Here is a 26,948-nt window from a genome sequence, read left to right as displayed (position 1 = left end):
TCGTTTAGTATATTCTGCTTGCTTTAATATCTTAATTTAGAGTGGTATCGGAGTATTAGCCGATACATGCTAGATCTATTTGATCGGCTATGCTATGAACATATATAGTCTTGTTGTTAGTATATATTTCGATCTAAGTGATTTATACTGTCTCGCCATGGCGACCAATCTATCCCAATCACTCGATTTAAGCATATATTGACATGAGGATTATATATTGTTAATATCTACAGCCGATCGAGTAGATTTAGCTCTTCCTTACCTATTCATGACTGCCGATCGATCTATATATGACATCGGCTTAAAGATAAATGATACGTCATCGGCACTTAGCCGATCGGCTATCGTTTATGGATTTAACCACGGTTTTTTTGTCTTTGTTTTTGTTGATTGCAGGATCAAATCAACTGGCACGCTAGCATACCCGAAGGTGAATTTTGGACCTGCACTGGAGTTAAGCAGATCTCCCAAGCCTCGTGTTTTCACATCAACAGAGTGGAGGTGGATGGAAAAAGGGAGGAGGTGGAGGTGGAAGGGGAGGTCGGCGTGCACGGCGGTGTTGCCAGGATCAGCCATTGGGGGCTGGGAGGGGAGGGAGATCAGCAGGGAAGATGAGGTAGCCCCTGTTGATGCGAAAAACACACACAAATTTGGTCATTAACACACCCCCACCTCTGGCCGCCGCCCGCCTCTCAGCCACGGCCCCTTCTCGCCGCCGCCTCCTGGCACCTTCCGCCATGGCCCTGCCTCTGGCCACCGTCTGCCTCGCCCTCCACGAGCGCTACCGTGTGCACCGACCTTTCCTTCCACCTCCATCTCCATCTCCATGCCACTTCCGACCTGTCCTGTTGCTCCCGCTGCCGCTCGCCGCCAGCTGAAGCCACCCAGCCACACCCCCATGCTCGCCACCTAGCTCCATTCTCCGCCTCCGCGTCTCGCGCGCCGCCCTGTGAGAGAGAGAGAGAGAGTGAAGAGAGAGAGGAAGAAGGGAAGAGGAGATATGATAGGTGAGTCCCACCATTTTCTTAAAAAGAAATGTTGACTGGATTGGGCGAGAGGGTAATTCATCTGGTTTAAAAGCTTAGGGTGAGCAATATCTCCTCTTCTGGAGTAATTCGGTCGACCTCGATAGTGAGGGGATAATTCGTACTTTTTCCTAAATCATTCCTTATTTGTGACTGGTTGGATTTTTTCTTACTTACATGACATTGTTAGCGGTTCCACGTTAACAACTCTTTTATTAATGTCTTAATTAATATTTTAATATTTACTATAATCAAAGTATAACGCACGATAAATATAACCTTAGAACTTACGGCAAACTCTGTCAAATAACATGAACAATGTAGTACTATTCTACTTACACTTGAGTAGATGTTTTCTTAACAAGTTGGGGAAAACTATATACATATACATACGTCATCAAATAAACCTCCGTACCAACATTTTATAAAGAAAATTTAGCGTTCCATTCCATGTGGTTTGGATTAGGAGTCAAAGTGGCAATCAGGGATACTGGCTGGTACCTAATTAAGCTGGCATAATGCTAATTGGGATTAGCTAGCTCACCGGCACACTCCGGAGATCTGGCAGTAGGCGGCAGCAACCAGCAGCTTCTGCACGCCCTGATATTCTACGCGACGCCCGTGCGTGTCCTGGAAAGGCGACAGGGCAGTTGCAACCGTTTGCCTGGCTATAGCCAGGACGCATTGGTCTTTTCTGTTTGTACAATCCCAAATTTGTATAATGAACTGAATTACTTTACATGAAGCACCAATTTAACTTGAAAATAATAAAAAAATGTCTACATTCATTTCAACTAGTGCCGGATAGTTTGTACACACGCGTGACCGTTACCGAGGATGCTATAGGGAAAAGATCAGATCGCCGCAGAAGCAAGAACACACTCGAGAGAAGAAAAAAAGATAACATATGGAGTGAGTACAAGAGTATTAGTATTAGGCTCGCACCAACACAAATGAGACGTCGAGAAGATATAGAAGGATAGGGATGTCATGGTCATGTAAAAAGAAGTACATTCAATTTATCTCTCATTAATAAGGTTGTAAGATATGACCTCACTATATGGTTAAAATTCATGCGAAATAATGAAATATCATGTAGTTCTATCCGTGCATGACATTTGACTGAAAAACCCAAAGTTCTTTTTTTTCATTAGAGTGCCATACAACCAATGGCTCCTATGCAATTGCAGTGCATGCATTTAGATGCACAGCCCCATCTTGGTCTAACCGTACCGTCTCCACAGTTTGCCAGCCTGCAAGAGAGCCGCCGCCCCACGAATGAGTGACCACCTCCAGCACATACCAGGCAGCATATGCATCCTCCAATTACCATTTGGCACCACCAGTAGTCCGGAAAAATATGTAGTGCAAACCACATATGTAGTGGAAACTTGGATACTACCGTTGGATCGAGAAATGGACGCCCGAGATTCATCCACGTCACCATGAGTTAAAATTTAACTCCCAATAAAATTTTAACTCATGAGTGAATCCGCGAGTTAAATTTTAACTCATGGTAACGTGGACGAATCTCGGACATCTATTTCTCGATCCAACAGTAGTTTCTAAGTTTCCACTACATATGTGGTTTGCACTACATATTTTTCCCACTAGTCCAACCCCAACCTTTCCACCTTTCCAGGAGGACCATGCCCAATAGTTTTTAGCTTGGCAAAGCAGATGCTGATACATATCTACACACATAGATATATCAGTTGGTTGGGTTGCCGCCGAAATGGTCCCATGCAAAACTCTGATCAGAAGAGTGAAAGTGGGATAATATAAGCTGCACTGCACACTGCACTGTGTGTGCAAACTGTAGTAAGTTAGTTGGGTAGGATACCCTGTCGACTCTCCCCTAATGGCAGGCCACAAACCTTTATTTGTTCTGTGATCATTGTAACTTTCTTGCTGTTCTTTCATGTGACAACCTCTGTTATGATGATGGAGAATTTTAACCATCCCAATCAGACATCCTGATTTGCATGCAGAGAACAGAAAATGTCCATGTTGCTCTACAATGTGTTTGGCGTGAGCTTGAAGGGATGCATTTGGAGCTGAATGATAGGTGATGGTAATTAACTGGTAGGGGCGTCCCCCCTACCTAAGCGAAGCCGGAAGCAGGGGCTTTTTCTCATTGGGGAGATGTGGAAAGTGTTGATGTCTTCTTGCCAACCTGCAACATCGGCGCAGCTAAGCGATGGTCCTCTCGCTCTCCTATGGGTAGGACACTCCACAAATTATTGGGCAACCTGCCGGTGCACTGAAAGGAAGGGTTTTTGGATGTAGACTTTTTGTCCATGTAACTTTTACATGTGCTGTGGTCAGGACAACTATCGATTGTGTCGTGGTCACGAGACAAAATTTGTTGACGGGTGCTGTTAAAAGATGGTATAAAAAAGCATGAGGACATGCAACTAATGTAAAAACATATAATCAATTTTCATCTCCGTCACATATGGATGCGACACTCTTTGCGCCAAACACACATGCAAGTGTTCTTTAAGGAATTGGGATGCATCTAAAAGTTGTATATTTTTCACTCAACCCAAATGGTCCCAAAGTTGTGACCATTTCTATTTGCTTTTGTAAACTCAAATGTTATCTCTAATTAGTTAGAAAAAGAACTCTTGTTTATAATTAATAATGAGTAAATTTCACAAAACTATACATGCTTTGGCTAAATTATCACAAAACTATGGATTTAACACCAAATTTACCTCAAAACTACATATTTAAGGTAAAGTATTGCAAAACTATAGATTTAGTAACAAATTTATCACAAAACGATATGTTTAGCGTCAATTTAATAACATAACTTGAACGTTTATAACTTAAAAATAATGTTAGCGCTAAGGATTTAAACTCATAATATGTAGTTTTATGATAATCTTATTATTAAATATATTGTTTTGCGATACTTAGTCTTATAAGTGTAGTTTTGTGATAAATTTATTGTTAAATATATAGCTTTATGATACATTACTTTAAATATGTAGTTTTTTGAAATTTACTCATTAATAATTAAAAATTAAGGTGTACCAACCATCCCTATCAATTGTCCTTTATGCATACAAATAATATTAAATTCTCTCTTTTGTGATTATTCATTTCTCTAGTAACCCTACCCTATATAGTTAATAATTCACTACTCCATTCACCATCCTAAAGCTAAATGGCTAAACCTAACCGGTGTACCGGTGTTTCTCTACTGCTTAAAAAGAAGTCGTCTATTCCTGCTCCCCTCCTCCCAGTGTGCATAGCATGAGAGGGAAAACCGCTCCCATGTCACGCTTCAACTACCACTACGAATAACCGAGTTAACACTCCTAGTTAACCTATTGACGGACGTATACATACCGACTCTGTCACGAAATAAGCCTATCCTGTACTACAATGTGACATATCTTAATACAATGAATTTTGACATATTCTGTATTTAGATTAGTAGTGTATGTCATTGTCATTGACATAGGAAGCTGACAAATTTTTTCTCTCTCTCTCTTTTTCATTTAATTATCTTGGAAAATAATAATTTTGCTAGAGGCAAGTTAGTTGGAAGCTTAAGGTGCTAGCCCGCTTTTAATTGGAGCATCTTACAAGAGAACTACCCACGTGACTACATTCATTGGAGAAACAAAATCAACATGCTATTAAAGCAACACAAATACTGAAAATGATAGACCTATTCCTCTCGGGAGCAAATTGTGAATACTCATGAATTTGCCCACGGAAGGGTAAAATGTGATCGAATATATAGAAAAAGTTATTTGAAATTAACGATGCCATATTTTTTCATAAAAAAATAAGAGTAAATTCCATCACCGGTACCTAAACTTGTACCGTTGTGTCATTCCGGTCCCTAAACTCGCAAATCGACTGTTTAGGTTCTTAAACTTGTTCGACTGTATCATCCCGATCCCTAAACTTGCAGATCACTCGTTTAGGTCCTCCAACTTGTTCAGTTGTGTCACCCCGGTCCCTAAACAGGACGGTCTAAAGACTTTATATTTAAAAATAATTCATAACTTTTTCATGTGAACTCTAATGAAGACAAACTTTATATCAAAATTGTAGCCCTCGACGCGACCTACAACTTTGTAGTTGAAAAGTTTTTGAATTAAAACTGTTTAGGGTCTCAAAATATTGTTACATGTTTATAGATTTTGAAATTTTAATTTTAAAATTACATTTTGGGATAAAAAATGACTTAAAATAAAAAAAATCAACTACAAAGTTGTAGATCGCGTCGAGGGCTACAAGTTTGATATAAAGTTTGTCTTCATTAGAGTTCACATGAAAAAGTTATGAATTATTTTTAAATATAAAGTCTTTAGACCGTCCTGTTTAGGGACCGGGGTGACACAACTTAACAAGTTGGAGGACCTAAACGAGTGATCTACAAGTTTAGGGACCGGGATGACACTGTCGAACAAGTTTGAGGACCTGAACGGTCAATTTGCGAGTTTAGGGACCGGGATGACACAACGATACAAGTTTAAGGACCGGTGATGAACTTTACTAAAAAAAATGACATATATATAGAAACAGCGGGCGGTCATAATATGCGTATACTCATCCCTATAAACGCACACGCACGGATACACTACTCCTATAAGCACCTCCAAAAAACTGGACCTATATCTTGAGATCAATGAAATTATCACGGGACGCCTCGCTGAAGACTAGGCCAACATATCTTGATATCAACAAAGTCATCACAGGGTGTCTCATTGTCAACAATACGTCGTCTACCATTAAAAAAATAATTAGCCATAAATACAAGCTTAGAATATAGGACTTGAATTAGGATGGGCTAATTTTATCACAAGTAAACTAACTAGTTTAGCTAACCTCACTTCGCAAACTTAACATATTTTAATGTAAATTCCATATCTAAATATAACAACTTTTAACCCTTACGATTTGTCCCTAAATATAACAACTTCTCCACCAACATTCTCTTTCCAACCAATCACAGCCCTCCACCATTCACTTTTCCCACATACCTCCATTAGTCATCCAATCACAACCCTCTACCATTCACTCTACTTACTTTTTTAATAACTGTGTCCAACTCTAAAACTTATTATATTTTGGGATGGAGGGAGTACAAACGATAGTTAAACAATCACATGGTGAAAAACAAATTAACTGAAACAGAAAGAATATAATGCTGTACTTTTAGCAAAACTTTTGTTTCTCTCACATGTACTCCAACTTAGGAGTAAATAAGTGAGTTTGGTATAGGGTTTGAAGCACTACCAAATATCGGTAGTGTCAAAAATTTAGATAAGTTTTTGGCACTATTAGTTTGTGGTTAGGATAAAGAATTTCGGGTTGAAGCATTTTTGAAATATTGGTGGTGTCAAAATTTAGATAAGTTTTTTTTACACTATTAATTTGTGGGTTGCTATGGTAGATTTGACTGCACTCTATAAGTTTAGCCGAACATGACTCCGTTAATCCAGCTGGCTATTATAAACTACTAGCATTCCATACATCTTGTCGACGGGTGATACCCGTAGACCGGATATAGAGGGTATTGGGGTACGTTGGTACAACGATCTACGTAGTACGACATCGAGCAATCAAAAGACAAGAATTATACTGGTTCAGGCCCCTTGACAGGTAATAGCCCTAATCCAGTTGATATGGGATTATACGGTGGAAAACACAGCTTACAAAGGAAAAGATGGAACTTGCCATATCCGGCGAGGTTGTAATCGAGTTGATTCGACTAGCTCTCGACGACTTGGCTCTTCGCAGGCTCCGGCTTCGTAGGCTATGTGGGTTGTATTGGCTCTGAGATTCGATCCCTTATGCCCTCCCCGAGGGGTCCCTTTTATACCATAGGTCTGATGCTCTCCGAGTAGGACTCGAACACACCAGACCTAGCACGACACGTAGGTAACCCAGTTCTTGTCCGAGAAGGACTCTTCCCATTTGTTGATTTCGTGAAAAGTTTCCTTAGATTATGAAGGAAATGTCCGCGTACGCGTGGGTATGCCATGTCGATACATAACGTATATCGAAGGGTAGAGGGTATGCCAGACCCGTAACCCTGACAGTAGCCCCTGACTTCTACTCAAAATGAACTCGTGCGACCATTTGCGACTTCGGGTGTCGAGAACGTTATCATTCCAGGTGCGAGGACCACGGAGATGACTTGTAGTCAAGCATGCCGTTTGAAGCCCAACGGTCACGAGTGAATTTTGAACTAAAGTCAAAAACTGCCGCGCGTAACGGACCTAGAAATTTCCTTCGGGGATTTCTCTCAGTTCCTTGGAATTCGCACCGTCGGGGGTGCGCCTATTTAAAGGGATTTTAAGTGCGCATTTTGAAGTCCGCCCACTCCGTCAAGCACACACCGCCCGTTAGCACTCCTCGCCTTCTCCGCCGTCATAAAGAACCCTAGCTTCGTCAGCTTTAGGTCCATCTCCGGCGATCTTGCAGCTGCGATGGATCTCGGCAAGTCGACTTCCACTAGCGCGACCCTAAAGAAGCTCCAGGAGGATGGCGCCCTTCCTGGCCGTGGAAACGCGGAGAGGGAAGCAGGAGGTACTGATCCTCAGCCCATCTTAGGTTGCATGGTTGCGATCGAAGATTATGTTGTCTGCGGGTTTCTCCCTCCACCCTCCGAATTCCTTCTGCTGGTCTTGAATTTCTATGGGCTTTCTCTTCTGCACTTGAACCCCAATTCCATCGCTGCACTTGAACCCCAATTCCATCGCTTTCCTTAGCGTCCTTGTGCATCTTTGCGAGGCCTACATTGGGGTAGAGCCCTTTCTTGATCTGTTCCGCTTTTATTACGAGTTGCGCTGGATGGAATCCAATAGGGTGTCCGGTTCCGTTGGGTTCCGACTTCGTGACGGGATGAAGTCGCGCTATGTCCCCTTCCAGTGCCCCTCTTCTCGCAGTAAATGGCGGAACAGGTGGTTTTACCTTGAAATCAAGGACTCAAATCCGGTCCTCGTTGTTCCCGAGGAACAACTGGACAAGATTCCAGTCTGGACCGCCAAGCCCCCCTTGGCCCCCTCTCTCCAATCGTTTATCGACATCATCGATAATCTCCGAGAACGGGGTTTATCGGGATATGAAGTCGTTGCAGACTTCGTCGGTAGGTGAATCCAGCCGCTCCAGGCTCGGGCCCACCCGGCCTATAACTATTCCGGGCCAGATGACGCGACCCGGGTTTCTCCTCGGGGTATCTTTCTCGCATTCACTTCGATATGCTTGTACTCGCGATCCCCTCTGACCTATCAAAAACTAATTTCTTCTTGACAGGTCTGAGCAGCGAAATCGTGGAGCGGCGTGTTGGTCAGGTGATGATCAGCGGCCCGACCACGGCGAGCGACATCCCCGTGCCCCTTTGTGAAAAGGGAGCGGCGGAGCGTGACGAAGCAATCAATGTGAGTTCATTCGATAAGCGTCCGCCTTCTTTTGCTCAAAATCAGCTTATGACATGATTTAGCGTAAGCCCTTCCTTTGACTGATGTCGTCGGTCCGCTCGCGGATCATCAGGTGGCGGCATCTCTGAAAGAGAAGGTCGTCAAGGAGGCGTCTGACGCTGCCACTACTAGTGGTGGCAAAGCTCCGACTAAGGCGAGGAAATTCTCGTCTGTGCTCGGACACCGCCGCAAGGCGGAGACTCCCTCGGTAATTTTCACCTTATCATCCATTTATGTAGCGAGGAAGATTTGTTCTCACCCTATGTCGGTTGTCTTGTAGGCTTCCGACACATCTCCTCCGCCTGCGCGACGTCAGCGCATTGTGACGATCGGCGAGAAGTAAGTGAAGAAACTTTTAGATTCTCGTGTCTTCTGCTCGAGTGGAGTTTTGATTCATGGCGATTTATAGGGAGGCGCGGGCGAAAGCAGCTCGGGCCAAGGCCGGGGGAACATCCAGTGCATCCCCTGCCACGGCATCAACAGATGTCGTTCCCGTGGTCGGGAGTCGGGAGGTGACGCCGAGCGGCCCCGTCAGCGACCCTGCTGGAGGTCGTGGTCTGCCAGAGACCGTCCTCTCCTGGGAGGAGCTCCAAGCCAAGATGAGGCGCCTTCTCGAAGCCGGTGCTCGCGGCATCGGCCGCGAGATCTCAGAGGCGAGGGCGGAGACGGCAGCGGCAAACGCGTGTGCTGAGCGGTTGGTGCGGGAACTGGCTGAGGCCCGCGAGGACCTCACGAAGATGAGGGAGCTGGTGGCCGGGAACGAGCGTCAACGCAAAGGGCTCGAGGTCTGCATGTCGGAACTTGGAGACAATCTCTCCGAGATCCGTGGTTCGCTGCGGGTCACCTACACCGGCCTCCACCAGCTCGCCAGGGAGTGCGGCGTCGAGTCCACGATCCCGGTGAACCCCGATGAGTTCTCGTTGACTTCTTCTCTTGCGGAGCTGGCGACGGCGATAGGGGAAATCCCCTCCAAGCATACGGCCAGGATCGCGGAGGAGACGTCCAACGGTATCTTCACCGGGGCGTGTCACGTCCTTGCGTGTGTAAGGTTGTCGCGCCCTGAACTTGATCTGCGTGAGATCTTGGATCAGGGGGCGGCAAGCGACACGCGTAGAGAGGTGATGGAAGAAGTCAGTGACCTGGGGGAGTCTGTCCTCCCTCTTTTTGAAGAATAGGACTTCTTGTATTTTTGTCATTTGTAAATCTTGAACTCTGGTTGCCTTCGTGCATGTGATTACCATCCTTGTTCAATGTTGATCTCGGAAGTTTTTCTTGTCGATTGTAGAGATGCTGATGACGAGGATGTCCAGCAGCGCGGGCAGCCCGAGTCACTGGGCAGCCCGAGTCACTGGCGATAATTCCGGTACTCGAGTTTGAACCACACATCCCACATGACGTCGAGGACCAAACTCTTGATGTGAAGGTCGACATGGCGACAACCACCTCAAGTGAGTAGCCTTTTTAACTCCGTGTTGGGTTAGTGGTTTCCAGCTTGTCTTAGTGGTCGTTATGTTTAGCAGGTCTCGAGGATGCCCTTGCAACCCAAGATCATCGCATCTAGTATTGGAAGACGAAATTTGAAGTGGCGGAACTCGACAGAACCATGCTAGCCATGAAGAAAGAGCAAGCCGTGGAAACGCTCCGAGGCCGCGAGGTGTGGTTTGCGTCATATTTAAAGAATTGCTATACCTCAATGGCCCGGGTATGCAGGGAGCTTCGAGTAGTCCGCGGCGATCCTGAGGAATCGGCGGCCGGGTATATCTCGTGGCTCAACGGGGCCTGTCCCCAACTCGATGGCATCGGCAAGCGTATCGACGAAGCCTTGAAGCAAGAGTGTCATCGAGCGAGCCGATATGCCGGAGGACATGTACTAGCTTGCCTGCGAGATCACCGCCCGCGCCTGGATCTTGAATTCCTCCATGAAGGGTTTGCTTGTTCTCGGAGGACTCCGACGGAGATAGACCACCTTGCGAGGTCGATGTCGCCATTAGCCGAGAAGGTATTCCAGTCTATGAACTGGCATTGGCCCTCTTGGTAGTACTCGTGGCCTGTTACAGATGTCTTAGGAAAAAGTGTAATGTAGTGGGAGATTTATGTAAAAAAACAGTAAGAATTATTATGTGAATAAAGAAATCTATCTTTAACAAATGTTTTCTTACTCTGGATGTTGTGTGTGTAAGAGTGTGTTCTCAGTTAACGACTTTAGTTAGCCGTTTGAGTCGTACACTCTCCCTAGCCCCCAGCCTTGTCGTAGGAGGGATTTCCTCGGGTGACAAGGCTCCTGGACCCTTGGCCCGTCTTGGTTGAATAAGCTCTGATCCTAGCCCCCAGCCGTGAAGTTGGAAAGCTTGGTTTCCGATTACACGGCTTGGTTAATACGCACGGCGAGAACTCTTACACGACCAGATCTTACATGGTCTTTCGTCTCTAAAGGATCTGACAAGGCCTTATCGGCTCTGGGCGTCCCTAGCCGAAGATCCCTTAGGTTCCTCGGAGGCCTTGTCGAGACGGCGTAAAGGGACATAAGGACAGGTTTCAACGCTAGGCGTCGTCAGAGTAAGGGGTCATTGGGTGAAAACACTTTGGTCGTGATATGAGACCTAGGAATAGGCTTTATTGATACTGTAAGGGTGCTTACAGGTATAGCGGTATTGACTCATACATAGAATTTACGTAGTTGGTCAATGTTCCACGAATTTGCTAGTTCGCGAACGTCGCCGTCAGCGATTTTGAATGCGCCTGGCCGCAAGACTTGTGTGATCGTGTAGGGTCCTTCCCATTTTAGTGAGAGTTTGTTTCGCCCCGCTTGGGTTTGAACTCGTCTAAGGACGTAGTCGCCGATCGAAAGTATGCGTGCTCGGATGCGCTTCTCATGATAACGGCGGAGGGCCTGTTGATAGCTAGCTGCTCGGATGGCAACTCGCTCACGATGCTCCTCGAGAAGGTTTAGATCGATCTCTCGCTGATTCTCCTGGTTCTCGTCGGAATGCTTCTGTACTCGTGTGCTTTGATGCCGTAACTCGTCGGGGAGCATGGCTTCAGAATTGTACACGAGGAAGAAGGGTGTTTCCTTATTGGATGTTGTCGGTGTAGTGCGCACGGCCCATAGTACTGATGGGAGTTCTTCAACCCATTTTTTGTCGTGTGACATGAGTCTGTCGTAGACGTGGGTTTTTATCCCTTGTAGTACTATGTCGTTCGCCCTTTCGACTTGTCCATTGCTTTGAGGGTGAGAGACCGAGGCGAAACATATTTGGACTCCCAAGCCGATGCAGTAATCCTGGAAATCGGCGCTGATGAATTGAGAGCCGTTGTGGGTTATGATGCGGTGCGGTAGTCCGTATCTGCAAAATATCCCTCTGATGAACTTGATAGCATTATCGGCCTTGATTTCCCCGGTGGGTACTGCTTCGATCCACTTGGTGAACTTGTCGATCGCCACAAATAGGAATCTGTAGCCGCCCTGTCCTCATGGGAATGGCCCAAGTTAGTCTAGCCCCCAGCATGAGAACGGCCAAGTCAGAGGGATTGTCTGGAGCGCTTGTGCAGGTAGCTTAGTGTGCTTGCTGTGGAATTGACAGGCTTCACATCGCTGGACCATGTCGCATGCATCTTTAAGGGCGGTTGGCCAGAAAAACCCTTGTCGAAAGGCTTTGCCGACCAATGTCCGACCGGCGGCGTGTGACCCGCATATGCCTTCATGTATGTCAAGGAGGAGTTGTCTGCCGTCGTCGGTAGAGACGCATTTGAGAAATATCCCGTTTGACGCTTTTTTGTATAAGTCGTTGCCGACCATACAATAGATCTTTGCTTTGCGGATTATTTTCTCAGCCTCTGTATCGTCCTCGGGTAACTCCTCACTGCTGATGAATTTGATTAATGGGCTGCGCCAGTCGTCTGTAGTTTCGATGTCAGCAACGGCGTGTTCTGCCTCGGTTACCTCCGAGCTGATGTCGGGGGTGTTCGGGCCAACTTCGCCGCTTACTTCTTTCACCGATGGCTTCGTCAGGACGTCGAGAAAGGTGCCGGGCTCGAGCAGCTCTCGTCTGGATGCGCGTCGTGCTAGGTCGTCTGGCTCGACGTTGTCCTTGCTATAGACGTGCCGGACCTCGATCCCATTGAACCTCCTCTCTAGCTTCCTGACTTCTGAGAGATACTTGGATAACTCGGGGTTGGAGCATTTGTAGTCTTTGTGCACCTGGTTTGCGATTAGCTTAGAGTCCCCTTTGACGATTAGTCGCTTGGCCCCAAGTGCGGCTGCAGCTCGTATCCCGGCGAGTAGTCCTTCGTATTCTGTAGTGTTATTGGTTGCCCTGAAGTTGAGGTGAATTGCGTGCTTGAATTGATCTCCGGAGGGAGATGTTAAGATAAATCCTGCCCCTGCTCCTTGGCTGTTGAGTGCGCCATCGAACGCCATTGTCCATGTCTCATTGTCGCCTTGGTTATCTGACTTATTATTTGGCATGGTCCAATCGGCCATGAAGTCGGCGAGTACCTGAGATTTGATGGCTGTTCGCGGCACAAAGTGGATATCAAACTGGCTTAGCTCGACTACCCATTTAGCGATGCGGCCGACAACTTCTTTGTTTCTCACAACTTCGCCAAGTGGGAAGGAGGAGACAACTGTGACTCTGTGGGCTTGAAAGTAGTGGCGTAGCTTCCTTGATGTCATGATGACTGCGTAGAGCAGTTTTTGAATCTGTGGATATCTTGTCTTTGCGTCATGGAGAGCTTCGCTGAAGTAATAAACTAGTCGCTGTACTTTCTCTCTCTCGACGACAATGACGGTGCTAACGGAATATGGCGTGGCGGCAATATAAAGGAATAATTCTTCATTAGGTTGGGGAGCAACGAATACAGGGGGGTTTGATAGGTAGCGCTTGAGTGCAATAAATGCCTCTTCGGCTTCCTGTGTCCATACAAATTTGTCTTGTTTCTTCAACAAGGCGAAGAAAGGCCTGTCCTTGTTCTCCCATCCTAGCGACGAATCTGCTTAATGCTGCCATGCATCCGGTTAGCTTCTGCACCTCCTTGAGTCTTGTGGGCTTGGCATCGGGTCGCACCATTAGTTTGTGCTCAATCACCTCCCTGGGGACCCCCGGCATGTCGGACGGCTGCCAAGCGAACACGTCGGCATTATCGCGGAGGAAGGTGATGAGCGCGAGTTCCTATTTCTCATCTAGTGTAGCCCCGATTTTGACAGTCTTGTCGAGGTTAGCACTAGAGAGTGGAACGATCTTGATGGCGCCATCTGGCTTCGGCGTCTTGTTTAGCTTGCTCACTTTCTTGGGTGGCTCAAACGTGGTGGGTGGGGTGGGCGTTTGCTCGACCATGTCGAGGCTCCGCTTGTCGCACTGCACCGCCAGCTTTGCGTTCCCCTGAATAGTGATTGTTCCCTTCGGTCCTGGCATCTTGAGCACTTGATATGCGTAGTGTGATGCGGCCATTAACTTCGCAAGTGCAGTTCTCCCGATGATGGCGTTATAAGCTGTATCGAATTCAGTGACATCGAAGGTGATATGCTCTGTTCGGAAGTTGTTGGCTTGGCCGAAGGTCACGGGCAATGTGATCTTGCCCAAAGGTCTGGATGATGATTGGGGAGTAATTCCATGGAAGGGTTGATCAGTTGGTGTTAACTCACTTTGCGGAATTCCCATTGCATCCAGAGTGCTGGCGAAGAGGAGATTGATCGAGCTGCCACCGTTGATGAGAACTCGTGCTACCTTGACGTTTAGAATAGTGGGCTCGACCACGATCGGATATCATCCTGGGATAACAGAGGTTTTGGGGTGGTCCTCCTCCGAGAACTCTATTCTCTGCTCAGACCACTTCATCTTGGGTGCAGCCCCCTGCCACGTCGAACAGACTTCACGTTCCACTTTCTTGTATTCTCGCTTGGAGGAGTACGTTGTGGAGCCGCCGAAGATGTGTGAGACGTGGAGGTCGGAGTCCGGGTACGCAGAGTCTGATTCGTGAGGAGGTGTCTCCTCATTCTTCTCGACAACGCATACTCGCTTGCCCTTTTCAAACGCCATGTGCTTCTCGAGCGACTTTTTGAAAACAAGGCAATCCTCCAGAGAATGTCTGTCCGTTTTGTGTATGGGGCACCATGATTTCTTTGTATCGCTGCCCTGTGGGTCTGGGCGCTTGGGAGGGTTCGCGTACTCAGCTGCGAGGACTTCCGCTTGAGCTTTCCTTTTCCCGTTTTTGCGATTTTTCTTCTTGCTTGACTCAGATGCGTCTACGGCTGGTTTCTTCTCTCCCCCGGTCTTCGGCTTGTTGTTCTTGCGTCTTAGCGCGTCATCCACGTGGGCGCACCGCTCAACGATCTCGAATAATCTTCGAGTAGTTGTGATGCGTCTTGTTGCCAACTCCTGGGTAGTGTAGCGATCTCTGACACCGGACTTGAAGGCACGAATTACAAAAGCGTCGGTAATCTCAGGAATAGTGTTTCTGCACTCATTAAAGCGCCGAACGTATTCCCTCAATGATTCCCCCGAGTTCTGTGTTAACGTGTGTAAGTCGTCTTCGATCGCGTGGCGCTTGTATGTTCCTTGGAAATTGGCGACGAACTGTTGCCACAGGTCTATCCACGAGGAGATTGAGTAGGGAGGAAGATGCATCAGCCATGAACGTGCAGAACCCTTCAACGCAGTTGGTAAATAGTTCGCCAACGCGTTGTCATCTGCTCCGGCAGCATAAAGCACTGTCGAGTAGACTTGAAGGAATTCTTCCGGGTCGGTGCTCCCATCATACTTTTCAATGGCCCCGGGTCGCAATCTCTCAGGCCATCGGACATCACGTAGGGAACGACCGAAAGCCCTACACCCAGCACTGGGGGCGGTGGGTTGCCGGCGGTCGCGTGACCTTCGTGGATGTCTGTCTGATGATGAAGAGGACACGGATGATGACGATGACGATGGGTCGGTTGGCTCCGGCGTACGATTACGAGGATGACGACCTGGATCCCGGGAATCTTGTCGTTGTCTCTCGCTGTTATCTCGGCGCCGATCTCCTTCGTCGTCGTCGTTGCGGCGATGGCCATGACCAGTATTGTCTGGCCCCCGCCGTTCGCGATCGTTGCATTCTCGGTCCTCGTTTTGGCGGTCTCCTCGATCATGGTGCCGTGAAGAAACATGACGCCGAGAGCGATTTGCGTCGTCCCGTGTGCGCCGTGCTTCTCGGCGACCGTTAATTTGATCTCGAAGATCGCCAGTGCCACGAGGTGGAGGGGTAGCCTGTCGAGGCGATTCCCTCCGCTCCGGATCTTCACCATTGGGGTTGCCGATTGGTGGCTGATCTTGGTGTGCTGCGGTAGCGACCTCTTCGAACGCATTGCTGAGGTTGGTCACCGACTCCCGTAATTGTTCTGTCCAACGCTCGAGGTCGTCATTCAGAACGGGATCGTAAGGAGTTTCCCTCAGTATAGCTTGAATAGCCCTGATGTGCTAGGCTGGAGTAGTCGATTGATTCGCCGCTTCTGCGTTGGCTTGCGCTGACGTGCCAACGTCATCGATAACTAGTACCTCCCGCGGCGCACTTGTTGTCGATGACCCGTAGTCTTCGAGGAGATGTAAGACCGATGGTTCGTGAGGATCGAGATCGATTACCCCAACGAATCGATCTGAGGCTGGAGTCGCTCCCTGTTCCTTGCCGTTATCCCTGGCGGGGACGTATGACTTAGGAGACGGGGCTTTCATGGCGCCGAGGAGAACTTTACAGCTCGAGAGATCGTGATTCTTTGTCTTGTGGATAGGACAATAGACATCCCGAGTTGGAGAAATACGTTGAATTCCACGTTCTTTGCAGGCGCGAATTTCAGCACGGACGTTGATGAATACCCAGCAATCTTGAAGGGTATGTTTCTTGGTTTTGTGGATAGGACACCAAGACCTGATAGCTTCAGAAGTCATCTTTGTCGGCCCGTGATTTACGTCGGAGGGACAAGACTTGGCCGCATCAGAATCCTTCCCAAGTTTGGATGTAGTCGGTAATCCGTTCTCCGTTTCAACGGGTGGATTTTTCGACATGGAGCCGTCTTGGTTTGTAGCCACTGCGTTCTAGTTTTCAGTCATTGGAGGACCGGTTGAGATCGGCATCGTGGTGTAAACCGGGAAGACGATTTCGCCCACTTGAGTCCATACCAGCATCGTTGAAGTCGAGAGTGCTTGGCTGGAGCTGGTGTTGACGTTGTTGTCGACGAAGCTTGATGGCATAGTAGTAGAACCTTGAGTACCAAGTGCCCCTACCTGGCGCGCCACTGTCGACGGGTGATACCCGTAGACCGGATATAGAGGGTATTGGGGTACGCTGGTACAAGGATCTACGTAGTACGACATCGAGCAATCAAAAGACAAGAATTATACTGGTTCAGGCCCCTTGACAGGTAATAGCCCTAATCCAGTTGATATGGTATTATACGGTGGAAAACACAGCTTACAAAGGAAAAGATGGAACTTGTCAGATCCGGCGAGGTTGTAATCGAGTTGATTCGACTAGCTCTCGACGACTTGTCTCTTCGCAGGCTCCGGCTTCGTAGGTTATGTTGGTTGTGTTGGCTCTGAGATTCGATCCCTTATGCCCTCCCCGGGGGGTCCCTTTTATACCATATGTCTGATGCTCTCCAAGTAGGACTCGAACACACCAGACCTAGCACGATACGTAGGTAACCCAGTTCTTGTCCGAGAAGGATTCTTCCCATCTGTTAATTTCGTGAAAAGTTTCCTTAGATTATGAAGGAAATGTTCGCGTACGCGTGGGTATGCCATGTCGATACGTAACGTATATCGAAGGGTAGAGAGTTTGCCAGACCCATAACCCTGACTTTTATATTATAAGTCGTTTTGATTTTTTTTCTATTCAAAAATTTTTACATTTTACTTAATATATATAAAAAATAGCAACATCTATAATACCAAATTAGTTTAATTAAATATAACATTAAATATATTTTCATATTTATTTTGTGTTTTAAAAACCTAGGTCAAACTTAAAAAGTTTCACTAGAAAAAAAAATTCAAACGATTTATATAATACGAAACCGAGAAAAATTCAAACGACTTATATAATACGAAACCGGGAGAATATATTATTCAAAGCTACCGGAAAATTGAAAGGACAAAAAAAAATAACGTCAAACCAAAACCAAAAATAGCCCCAAAATCTTCCACGCCTGGGCAGAAACAGGCGAAAAAACTTCTGACGCGGCGGGTCAGAAGTCCAGAAACCAGCAGTCCACAGCACCACCGCAGCAGCAGCACGTACTCCTACAACAAAGTACTAGCAGTGGTGCGTCGTACCTCCACGCGTCGCTCTCTATCCCCCACTCCCGCCGAGATTCCCCTCGCCGGCCGCCTCACTCTCTCTTCTCTCACTGCCACGTGGGCCCCACCCCATCCGCACCACCGCTCGCGGCGCATCCACCCGCAAATCGGCGGCGGCGACGAAGGCGAGCGACTGACTCCAGTAGTAATAAAGGCGAACGGCTACAGCGCCCATCCAGCTCCCTCCCACTGCACGGCGCGCGGCAGGGAGCCGCACGCGTAAACAAACCAACCATACCAGCCCAACTGATTTTTCTGTAAAAAAAAAAGGGGAGAGGAGAAAAAAAAAAGGGAAAGCGAAAAAAAGCGAGGTCCCCCTTCCCCTCTCCTCCCCCGTCTCGTCTCGTCTCGTCTCCCACCTCGCACCATTCCTCTCTCTCTCTCTCTCTCCCCCCTCGCCCTCGAGCCCTCGATCTCCACATCTCTCTCGCGCGCGCTCTGGGGGTCTCTCCACCCCCCCCCCCCACGCAGCGCAAACCCCCCCGATTCCCCCCCTCGCTTCGGCCACCAGCGGCCGCCCAGCCCGTCGCGCGCTTCCGCCGCGCCGCCGCGGAGATTTTTTTTTGTGCGCGCGCGCGCTCTCCCCGAGGGGGGGCGGGAACGGGGTCCCGTGCCATTGGGAGGGGGATGCCGGGATGTGGCGGGCGGTGGGTCCAGGGAGGAGGAGGAGAAGGGCGGTGGTGAGGCGGTGAGGCGGCGGCGGCGGCACGCGCGCGGCCAGAGGAGGCGGGGGGGGGGGGGGGGGGGCGAGGGCGGACGCGTCGTCGGAGCTCGGCGGCGCGCGGCCCGGGGCCGTGGAGCGCGACATCGAGCAGGTGAGCCGCTTCCCGATCCTCCGCTTAGCTCGGCTTGGGAATGCCGAGGAAATCCCGGCTGTCGGTGTGTTCCTCGTCTCGGGGCCGCGCGTGGCGGGGAAGGCGTCTCTGGATGGTAGATGCATTTGCTTTGCGTTTGTGCGTTTTCGTGCGGCTGCTGAATTCTGCTACCGCAGCAGTAGCTCTGCGTGTCCCCCGCGGAGAAACCAAAATTTTGGGGAGTCTGGAGCCTCGGCTTTGCTGCTGCCTGCAAGTAGGGTTCTGTGGTGGAAGCCGATTTAATTACTGTTATTTGGCCTCTTGGGTTGGATAATTCCAGAGACATTGATTTGGCTACAGTGATTGTGTTTGCTAACTTTTTTTTTGGGGAAGGCCAATCGAATTGGGCTGTTTGCTGGTTGTTACTACTTTGCTCTCGTGCAGGTTGTATGATTGAGTTGGGAGTGGTATGCTATAACGGTTTCCCAACCTTCTTTTGCTGTTGGTTAATGCTGCGTGCGGTAATTGATTGAGTTGAGCTATACTGCTATATTAGTTATGTCCTATTGCTTTGAGGGGAAGTGCCAGTGTGTTAATTGGATCAATACACGTCTTCTCTGCAGTAATTTCTGACAGATACTTTCTCCTTGAATGAACTTGTAAAATTCTTTGCCCATTTTTTTGAGTTTCCATTTTGTTCTCTCTGTGCTCACATGGCACAATGAATAATTTTAATGAAGTTCTGAGTTATGGTTTACCTCAAAGAGAATAGCCTATATGTGCTACCCTTCTAGGAGAATCCCTTATTTCGAAAGATGATAATTGTTTCAGAGATTATTGATGAGACCTTTGCATTTGCTGTAACATGTAGCATTTCATCTCTTGTGCATTAGGGAGTTTGCTTTAGTAATTCACTTCTCCATGTAATAGCTGGAACGCTATTTTCATCATCTCCAGTATTAACCGATTAGTTTATAGTGCTATACATAATATAATGTTCATTTCCAGCTCTGAAGTAGTTTCAAATTGTCTGAAAGAACATGTCGATGGCCAATTAGAATGCATGTGATTGTTCCATTGTATTTAATGCCTCTCCTTTGTGGCATCTAAAATCAGAGTTATTTCTTGACCTAGTTTTATTATTTTACTAGGATAGTAGTGTGATACTAACTACTGATGCTCGATACAACATTCCACTGTTTCTCAGGCCATCACTGCTCTCAAGAAAGGAGCATACTTGCTGAAGTACGGGCGCAGAGGGAAGCCAAAATTTTGCCCATTTAGGCTTTCCAATGTGAGTTTTGTTTGCATTTTCTCTCACTGAGTTGTAAAGCCCTCTTTGTTTACCCTTCAGATTTATGGACATTCATGGTGTTTTTGTTCATTCAGGATGAATCTATATTGATATGGTTTTCCGGGAAAGAGGAAAAACAGCTGAGGTTGAGTCATGTGTCCAGAATAATTCCTGGACAACGAACGGTGAGTTACCATTTCTGGAAAACTTCAAATTTCAGGAATATAGATTTCTCTAAGTCTAATTGGCCATTGTGATCAAATCTCATATCATATCTGGTAAAACAACAGTGTATTTCTTTTGCTTGTTTGTTTTGGCGTTAACTCCTTATGAATACATCTGTGGGTGTCTCTTCAGCTTTTACCCTAACATAATTCTCCCTCCTTAAGAGGAGTTTCGTTGCATTCTTACTGACAACTGACAAGAACTTTTACAGTTCAAATTTCTGATATCTACTACTGATACAACTTATGCCATTAGGAGATAGCTGTAATCATTAGTCTTGCCCCCATAACAACAAATTACATACCACTTCAAACTGATGCAACTTCTGATGGTTCATTTATGATTCTCTTTTGCCACTGCCTCCAGAAAAGGAGCTACATATGGCAGTTACAAATTGATCTGTCCCATCATGTTGTTTTTTTTTTTTTACATTCGCTTTCTGATGGAAAACGATTCACAAGGGAGTATTCAACTATATTTAAGGTCTGTAACTCTCCCCTAACAATGTCTGTTTCTCTTTTGCCAATGCAGGCAATTTTTCAGAGGTATCCACGACCAGAAAAGGAATGCCAGTCATTTTCTCTCATATCTCATGATAGATCATTGGACATTGTAAGTTATATACTGTTCATTTTATATGTGCTGTTTATCTTCTTGGTTCGATTTCCATTTTTGATGCACACTAAACCCCTTTCCTCGGTAGCAAATTGATTTTGTTTGGTGATGTGGTTTTATCATGATATCAGATATGCAAGGATAAAGATGAAGCCGAAGTGTGGTTTGCTGGGCTAAAAACCCTCATAACACGTAGTCATCAAAGGAAATGGAGAACAGAATCGAGAAGTGATATGCTTTCCTCTGGTACAACTAGTCCCAGAACTTACACAAGACGAAGCTCCCCATTGAGTTCTCCTTTCAGCAGCAATGACAGTGTCCACAAGGTATTTCCCACTACCCACCCAGCTCATCCCACTATGCCACTATATTGTGTGTTCGTCACCTATACAGAACTACCCAATCTCTTCCTGTTTTGTATGTTCCATCTTTTTTCTTTTCCATTTTTTGGTTTTGGCCTGCTGCTTTAAGATCTGAACAACATGGCAAAAGTCTTATGTCGTACCTAGGCTGTTCTCTTTGTTCTGTATGGTCTGTACAATCTCATTACATAGATATTTATCGCTTTGCAGCACCACAATAAGAATTGTATCTTACTGACCATGTTTTATTTTATTCTTCTGTCTACTTCAATTAATATAACAAACATCTTGATAATTGTCCTGCAACAGGATGGTGTTGAAAATTACCGACTTCGTAGTCCATTTGGGAGCCCACCAAAGGTCGGTCTGGAGAAGGCATTTTCTGACATTGTGTCATATGCAGCCCCACCCAAGCCCTTCTTCCCATCGGATTCTAATGCCGGTTCTGTCCATTCCGTGTCTTCTGGGCAGTCAGATAACACAAATTTACACTCAAGGGGCATCCCAATGGATGCTTTCCGTGTTAGTTTATCCAGTGCTGTTAGTTCATCAAGTCATGGTTCTGGTCATGATGATGGTGATGCCCTAGGTGATGTTTTCATATGGGGAGAGGGGACTGGGGAGGGGATTCTTGGTGGTGGCAATTCGAGAGTTGGGAACTCCTCAGGTGTAAACATGGATTGTCTTATACCAAAGCCATTGGAATTTGCTGTAAAACTTGATGTACAGAACATTTCTTGTGGGGGAAGGCATGCCACACTTGTTACCAAGCAGGGAGAGATCTACTCTTGGGGTGAGGAATCAGGCGGACGTCTTGGTCATGGTGTAGATTGTGATGTGCCCCAGCCAAAGCTTATTGATGCTCTTGCTAATATGAACATTGAGCTAGTAGCATGTGGTGAGTACCACACTTGTGCAGTTACGCTCTCTGGGGATCTGTACACTTGGGGAAATGGTACTTCCAATTCTGGGCTTTTAGGCCACGGGAATGAAGTCAGTCACTGGGTACCCAAAAGGGTCAATGGACCATTAGAGGGCATACATGTTTCAGCAATTTCATGTGGCCCCTGGCACACGGCTATAGTAACTTCTGCAGGACAGCTATTCACATTTGGAGATGGATCTTTTGGAGTTCTAGGTCATGGAGATCGACAGAGTCTTTCAGTCCCTAGAGAAGTGGAATCCCTTAAAGGGCTACGGACTGTTCGAGCAGCTTGTGGTGTTTGGCACACTGCTGCTGTTGTTGAAGTTATGGTCGGCAATTCTAGTTCTAGCAACTGTTCTTCTGGTAAGATTTTTACATGGGGTGATGGTGATAAAGGCCGTTTAGGACATGGTGACAAAGATACAAGACTTGTCCCAACATGTGTAGCTGCTTTGGTCGAGCCTAACTTTTGTCAAATAGCTTGTGGTCACTGTATGACGGTGGCGCTGACTACCTCTGGGCATGTATATACAATGGGAAGTCCTGTCTATGGCCAGCTTGGAAATCCACAAGCAGATGGCATGCTTCCTGTGCGTGTTGAAGGGAAGCTACATAAAAACTTTGTGGAGGAGATCTCATGTGGTGCTTATCATGTCGCTGTCTTGACTTCAAGGACTGAGGTGTACACATGGGGTAAAGGTGCGAATGGTCGGTTAGGACATGGAGATACGGACGATAGGAGTTCTCCTACTTTGGTTGAAGCTCTGAAAGATAAGCAAGTCAGAACTGTTGTTTGCGGGATTAACTTCACTGCAGCAATATGCATTCACAAGTGGGTTTCTGGAGTTGATCAGTCCATGTGTTCTGGGTGTCGGTTGCCATTTAATCTAAGGAGAAAACGTCATAATTGCTACAATTGTGCACTTGTATTTTGTCATGCCTGCAGCAGTAAGAAATCTCTGAAAGCTTCATTAGCACCAAACCCAAACAAGCCTTATCGCGTATGTGATAGCTGCTACAGCAAGCTGAATAAGGGTCCTGAGACAGATAGATATTCTTCAGCAAAGCGGGGATCTGTTATACAGGGGTTCAATGATTCTGTTGACGAGGAGTTGGAGACAAAATCAAATGCCCAGTTGTCGAGATTGTCATCATTGGAATCCTTCAAGCACATGGATAGCAGAACTTCGAAGAAAAACAAGAAGTTTGAGTTCAATAGCAGTCGTGTTTCCCCTATTCCAAATGGCAGTTCTCATTGGAGTGGGCTCAACATCTCAAAATCCTTTGGTTCATCAAAGAAATTTTTTTCAGCATCAGTTCCTGGATCTAGAATTGTTTCAAGGGCAACATCACCTGTTTCAAGAAGAGCAAGCCCTCCTCGATCCACAACTCCAACACCTACTTTGGGTGGTCTAACCTCTCCTAGAGTGGTGGATGGTGTGAAGCCAAATGATAGCATAAGCCAAGAGGTTCTAAGTTTGAGGTCTCAGGTACATATCTTACTATATTCTTTATCCAGTTACCTTTCTAATTTGTATTCTCCTTCAGTAAATTGTAGGCATGTAACTTAATTGAATATTGAGCATCATTTGTTAATCTTTGGACACCTGAATGGAAATCAAAATATCTTGTGCGAACATGGCAAATTTGCTGGTTTTTGTATGCAGTCCTGTTTTTCTTCTGATTTTATTAATCTTATTACCTTGTGAGTTGTGACTATTCATGGACGCGAACCATCTATCTTTTTGGGACCCACTAGTTGTTTTTCACCTACTTAATATTTTGACTGCCTTATTCAAGCATTGGAAAGATAGATCATTAAACTCCCCATTTGTTTAAGGTGAGATCATGCTCAACAATGCATTCTCTAACAATCTTAATATCTCAGGTGGAAAATCTTACTCGCAAGTCTCAGCTACTGGAAGCTGATTTGGAGAGAACAACTAAACAGTTGAAGGAAGCTATTTCAATTGCAGGGGAGGAAACTGCGAAGTGCAAAGCTGCAAAGGAAGTTATCAAATCATTAACTGCACAGGTAAGATTGCTATACTTCAAGTAGGATGTCTACTGTACAGACATTAGTAAACTAACAAAGTAAAAAACTGCAAGTATGTGTAAACGGATCCCCTTGATTAAAACTGAATGGCTCAAAAGTCAAAACCAAGGGAACTGTGGATTGGTCAAAGGCAGCATGGTGCCTTCTAACTGGCCCTGATGAGTACAACTTTTCTAGGTTTCGAGTCTATGACTACTAAATGTGCATGCATTACTTTTGATAGAAGACAGTCTGCTGCTTTAGTGGAGTTGGAAAGTGGAAAACTAAAAATGACATTATTTGGATCTTAACTTTGTATTTAAGAAACTAAGAATGCATGATCATCTTCAAATTCAAATAATGATTTTGTACAATATGTTGAATATTTTCACTAACAATTCTTTGTTCGTGTAATAGTTGAAGGGCATGGCAGAGAAGCTACCTGAAGGAGCAGGACTGGTGAAGAACAGCAGACTGCCACCGCTGCCAGGAATTTCTATTCCAACTGATATATCAGTTGCATCTGAGAGTTTGGGTAGCCCAAGAAGTTCTGGAGAACCCTGTTCAAACGGTTCTAATGGTTTGCTTGTTTCCAATGGACCAACTTCAGTTAGAAATAAGTTGAGTCACCCTGAAATTCCCAAGAATGGAACAAGGCTACCCGATTCAGATTCTAAGCATGAATCTGAATGGGTAGAGCAAGATGAACCAGGGGTGTATATCACTCTTACTGCCCTACCTGGAGGGACTCGAGATCTCAAGAGGGTCCGGTTCAGGTACACACCAACCACACAGAGGCAAAATATATAGTCATTAGTCAGCAAAAATCTTGTCTATCAATCTTGAACATAGTACATTATTCGTTTGGCGAGTAGTCTATGAGACTAGATCTAACAAGCAATGACAGCAATTGAGTGATTGACACTTTTGGGCATTCCATTTATTTGGCTTACTATATAGTATAATCAACTTATTTTTTGCTTGTCCTATATAGATATTTGGGGTTTTAAGTGTTTACTCTTTTTTTATGGAGAGAACAACATGAAGTGGGCAGTAGCCTCTAGTTGAGAGGATCTTGATACACAAAACCACTATTAACTTACTCTATATATGTGCAGATCAAGAATGCAATGAATATTACAATAATTTGATAATAACTATTGACAACAGACCTGTCTAAATAGAACCTTCAACTTGCAAAACCAGATCATGTGACCGCCTCAAATCAATCCTGTCCTGTTTGAGTTGATGTAGCACCCTGTCCACGACACAGAGCCATCCAACTCGATTTGACTTGATTTAGCATCTAGCATTGAGTAGATATAGGTAACAGCATTCAGTGAGGTTTAGGTAAATAAAATGCCTTGCCTGATTTTTCTGCCCTCCTTGGCATTATTGTGTTCTCCCACTTCCACAAGCCATGTCATGGATGCAGTAGAGACCTCGTCCCATCTGCTCCTTGATGATAGTCCAGGATGTAGAGTTGTGGGGACGATTTTGGGGGTGAAGATGTTGGAATGGGATGCTAGTGGGTGCCTTGCAGGGATGTGAGAAGGGCACACCAGCATTTCAGATCCTTCGGGGGCAAGTAGGTGATTGTTGGAGATGGTGGAGGAGATTGTTGGTGGTGATGGTGCAGGAATTTGAGATTATGCCCACCATTTCTGGAGACAGGTAAAAGGTAGGCTGGAGTGGCTGTCCAGATCATGCTGGGCTTGGGTATGTAAGCGAGAGAGTTGGAAAAGGAGAGGACACATGGGCTCACTGAGGTATACTTAAAATTGGTGCCACACCAAGTGATAACCAGGTTGGATATTCCTGGGGGTCAAAAATGTTCTGGCTATATGAGTTGAAGATTTCTACTTTAGACTGTTATGGAGCTGTGTTCGACTTTTCACACTCACTAATTCTGTTATGGCGCATACTCACTAATTCTATGTTCTGAATGCAGCCGGAAGCGTTTCAGCGAGACACAAGCAGAACAATGGTGGCAAGAGAATCGGGCACGGGTATACGAGCAGTATAATGTTCGAGTAGTCGACAAATCGGTTGGCAGTATTGATAATGATGTACATCATTGACATAAGAAATTTGACTTGGTCAGTCACTACAAAGCTCTCAAAGCTCTCACCGTTGAGCATGGGTGCTGACGCGGCTATGATATTTTGGTTAGGCCCAGAAGAGGAGGGGCCTGCTGTTTGAAAAATGTGGGCTTGCATTCTTTTTACACGATTCTTTCCTCTTCCATTTCCCTTGTGTGGAATGTAGAGTGTTCAAGCAGAAGTTATGTAAATGGTTAGTGGCAGCTGGCTAATCTGTCCTGTAAATGCATAAGCAAGTGCATCAATTTTAGACTATGATCTTCCTGATTTTCCTTTAATTGGCAAATATAGGTGCAAAATCTAAGTGATGATGATGAAGAATATTTGGTGCTAATTGTAGATTGAGATGCAAAGTAGCTTTGAAAGATTTAAGCTTTGTTCTGGCTGACTTGAGTGCCTGTTTTGGCGAAAATTTCATGCCAATTACTCTGCTCCCCCAGATTGAACGTCATTTGTCGAACTTACATGGTCTGGATGAGGTATGTTTTCTCCGTTTATGCAAAATTCTGTACTAATCATTATTACCCCGGGATTCTTAATAGTGCGTATTTTATTTAGCAAAAGTTTTCAGATCACGCTTTGAACATTTATCTCGTAAACTATACAACCAATATTTTTGAGTACATTAAAATATGAATATATTAGTGTAAATTTTATATATTAATTGTAACTTATACTAGTTCAAAGTTGAAAAAGGTGAATTCAAGATACACCTAATGAAAATGTATAGGGGAAGTTATCCTTCTGAGGCTAAATTGCATGAATGGTAAACAAACTTACATAGTAGGTGCAAATAG

At 45.9% G+C, this 26,948-nt stretch overlaps 2 protein-coding genes across 3 annotated transcripts; one reads left to right on the top strand and one right to left on the bottom strand.

Moving 5' to 3' along the window:
- Positions 1-10,363: 10,363 nt before the first annotated feature.
- Positions 10,364-13,148, bottom strand: LOC136356668 (uncharacterized). The gene is made up of 2 exons (XM_066310912.1): positions 12,275-13,148; positions 10,364-10,524 (listed from the first exon to the last, which is right to left on the bottom strand). The coding sequence occupies exons 1-2, from the start codon at positions 13,146-13,148 to the stop codon at positions 10,364-10,366; spliced, it is 1,035 nt and encodes a 344-aa protein (XP_066167009.1).
- Positions 13,149-18,155: 5,007 nt separating this feature from the next.
- On the top strand, positions 18,156-26,539 carry LOC4338654 (PH, RCC1 and FYVE domains-containing protein 1). 2 transcript variants are annotated; one of them, XM_015784230.3, is made up of 9 exons: positions 18,156-18,614; positions 19,801-19,887; positions 19,983-20,072; positions 20,644-20,724; positions 20,859-21,053; positions 21,399-23,504; positions 23,903-24,049; positions 24,467-24,825; positions 26,001-26,539. In XM_015784230.3, exons 5-9 carry the CDS (start codon positions 20,961-20,963, stop codon positions 26,128-26,130), a joined length of 2,835 nt encoding a protein of 944 aa, XP_015639716.2. In that variant the 5' UTR covers positions 18,156-18,614; positions 19,801-19,887; positions 19,983-20,072; positions 20,644-20,724; positions 20,859-20,960; the 3' UTR covers positions 26,131-26,539. The 2 variants fall into 2 exon arrangements, with proteins under 2 accessions (XP_015639716.2, XP_066166632.1); XM_066310535.1 differs by lacking the exon at positions 18,156-18,614 and adding an exon at positions 18,910-19,114.
- The last annotated feature ends 409 nt before the right edge of the window (positions 26,540-26,948 follow it).

This window comes from Oryza sativa, chromosome 5 (assembly GCF_034140825.1).
Source record: "Oryza sativa Japonica Group chromosome 5, ASM3414082v1".
NCBI lineage: Eukaryota > Viridiplantae > Streptophyta > Magnoliopsida > Poales > Poaceae > Oryza > Oryza sativa.
The sequence above is the reverse complement of the archived record's forward strand: the minus strand, read 5'-3'. Positions and strand labels throughout refer to the sequence as shown.

Excerpts from the sequence above, each read along its gene's own strand:
- LOC136356668 (XM_066310912.1), bottom strand. The coding sequence starts at position 13,148 with ATGACATCAAGGAAGCTACGCCACTACTTTCAAGCCCACAGAGTCACA. Across the intron at positions 10,525-12,274 it reads CCGCAAAGCAAAGATCTATT|GCCACGAGTACTACCAAGAG; the intron begins GTATGGTCGGCA and ends CATCTGTAACAG.
- LOC4338654 (XM_066310535.1), top strand. The coding sequence starts at position 19,043 with ATGATTGAGTTGGGAGTGGTATGCTATAACGGTTTCCCAACCTTCTTT. Across the intron at positions 19,888-19,982 it reads GCCCATTTAGGCTTTCCAAT|GATGAATCTATATTGATATG; the intron begins GTGAGTTTTGTT and ends TTGTTCATTCAG. Across the intron at positions 23,505-23,902 it reads TTCTAAGTTTGAGGTCTCAG|GTGGAAAATCTTACTCGCAA; the intron begins GTACATATCTTA and ends TTAATATCTCAG.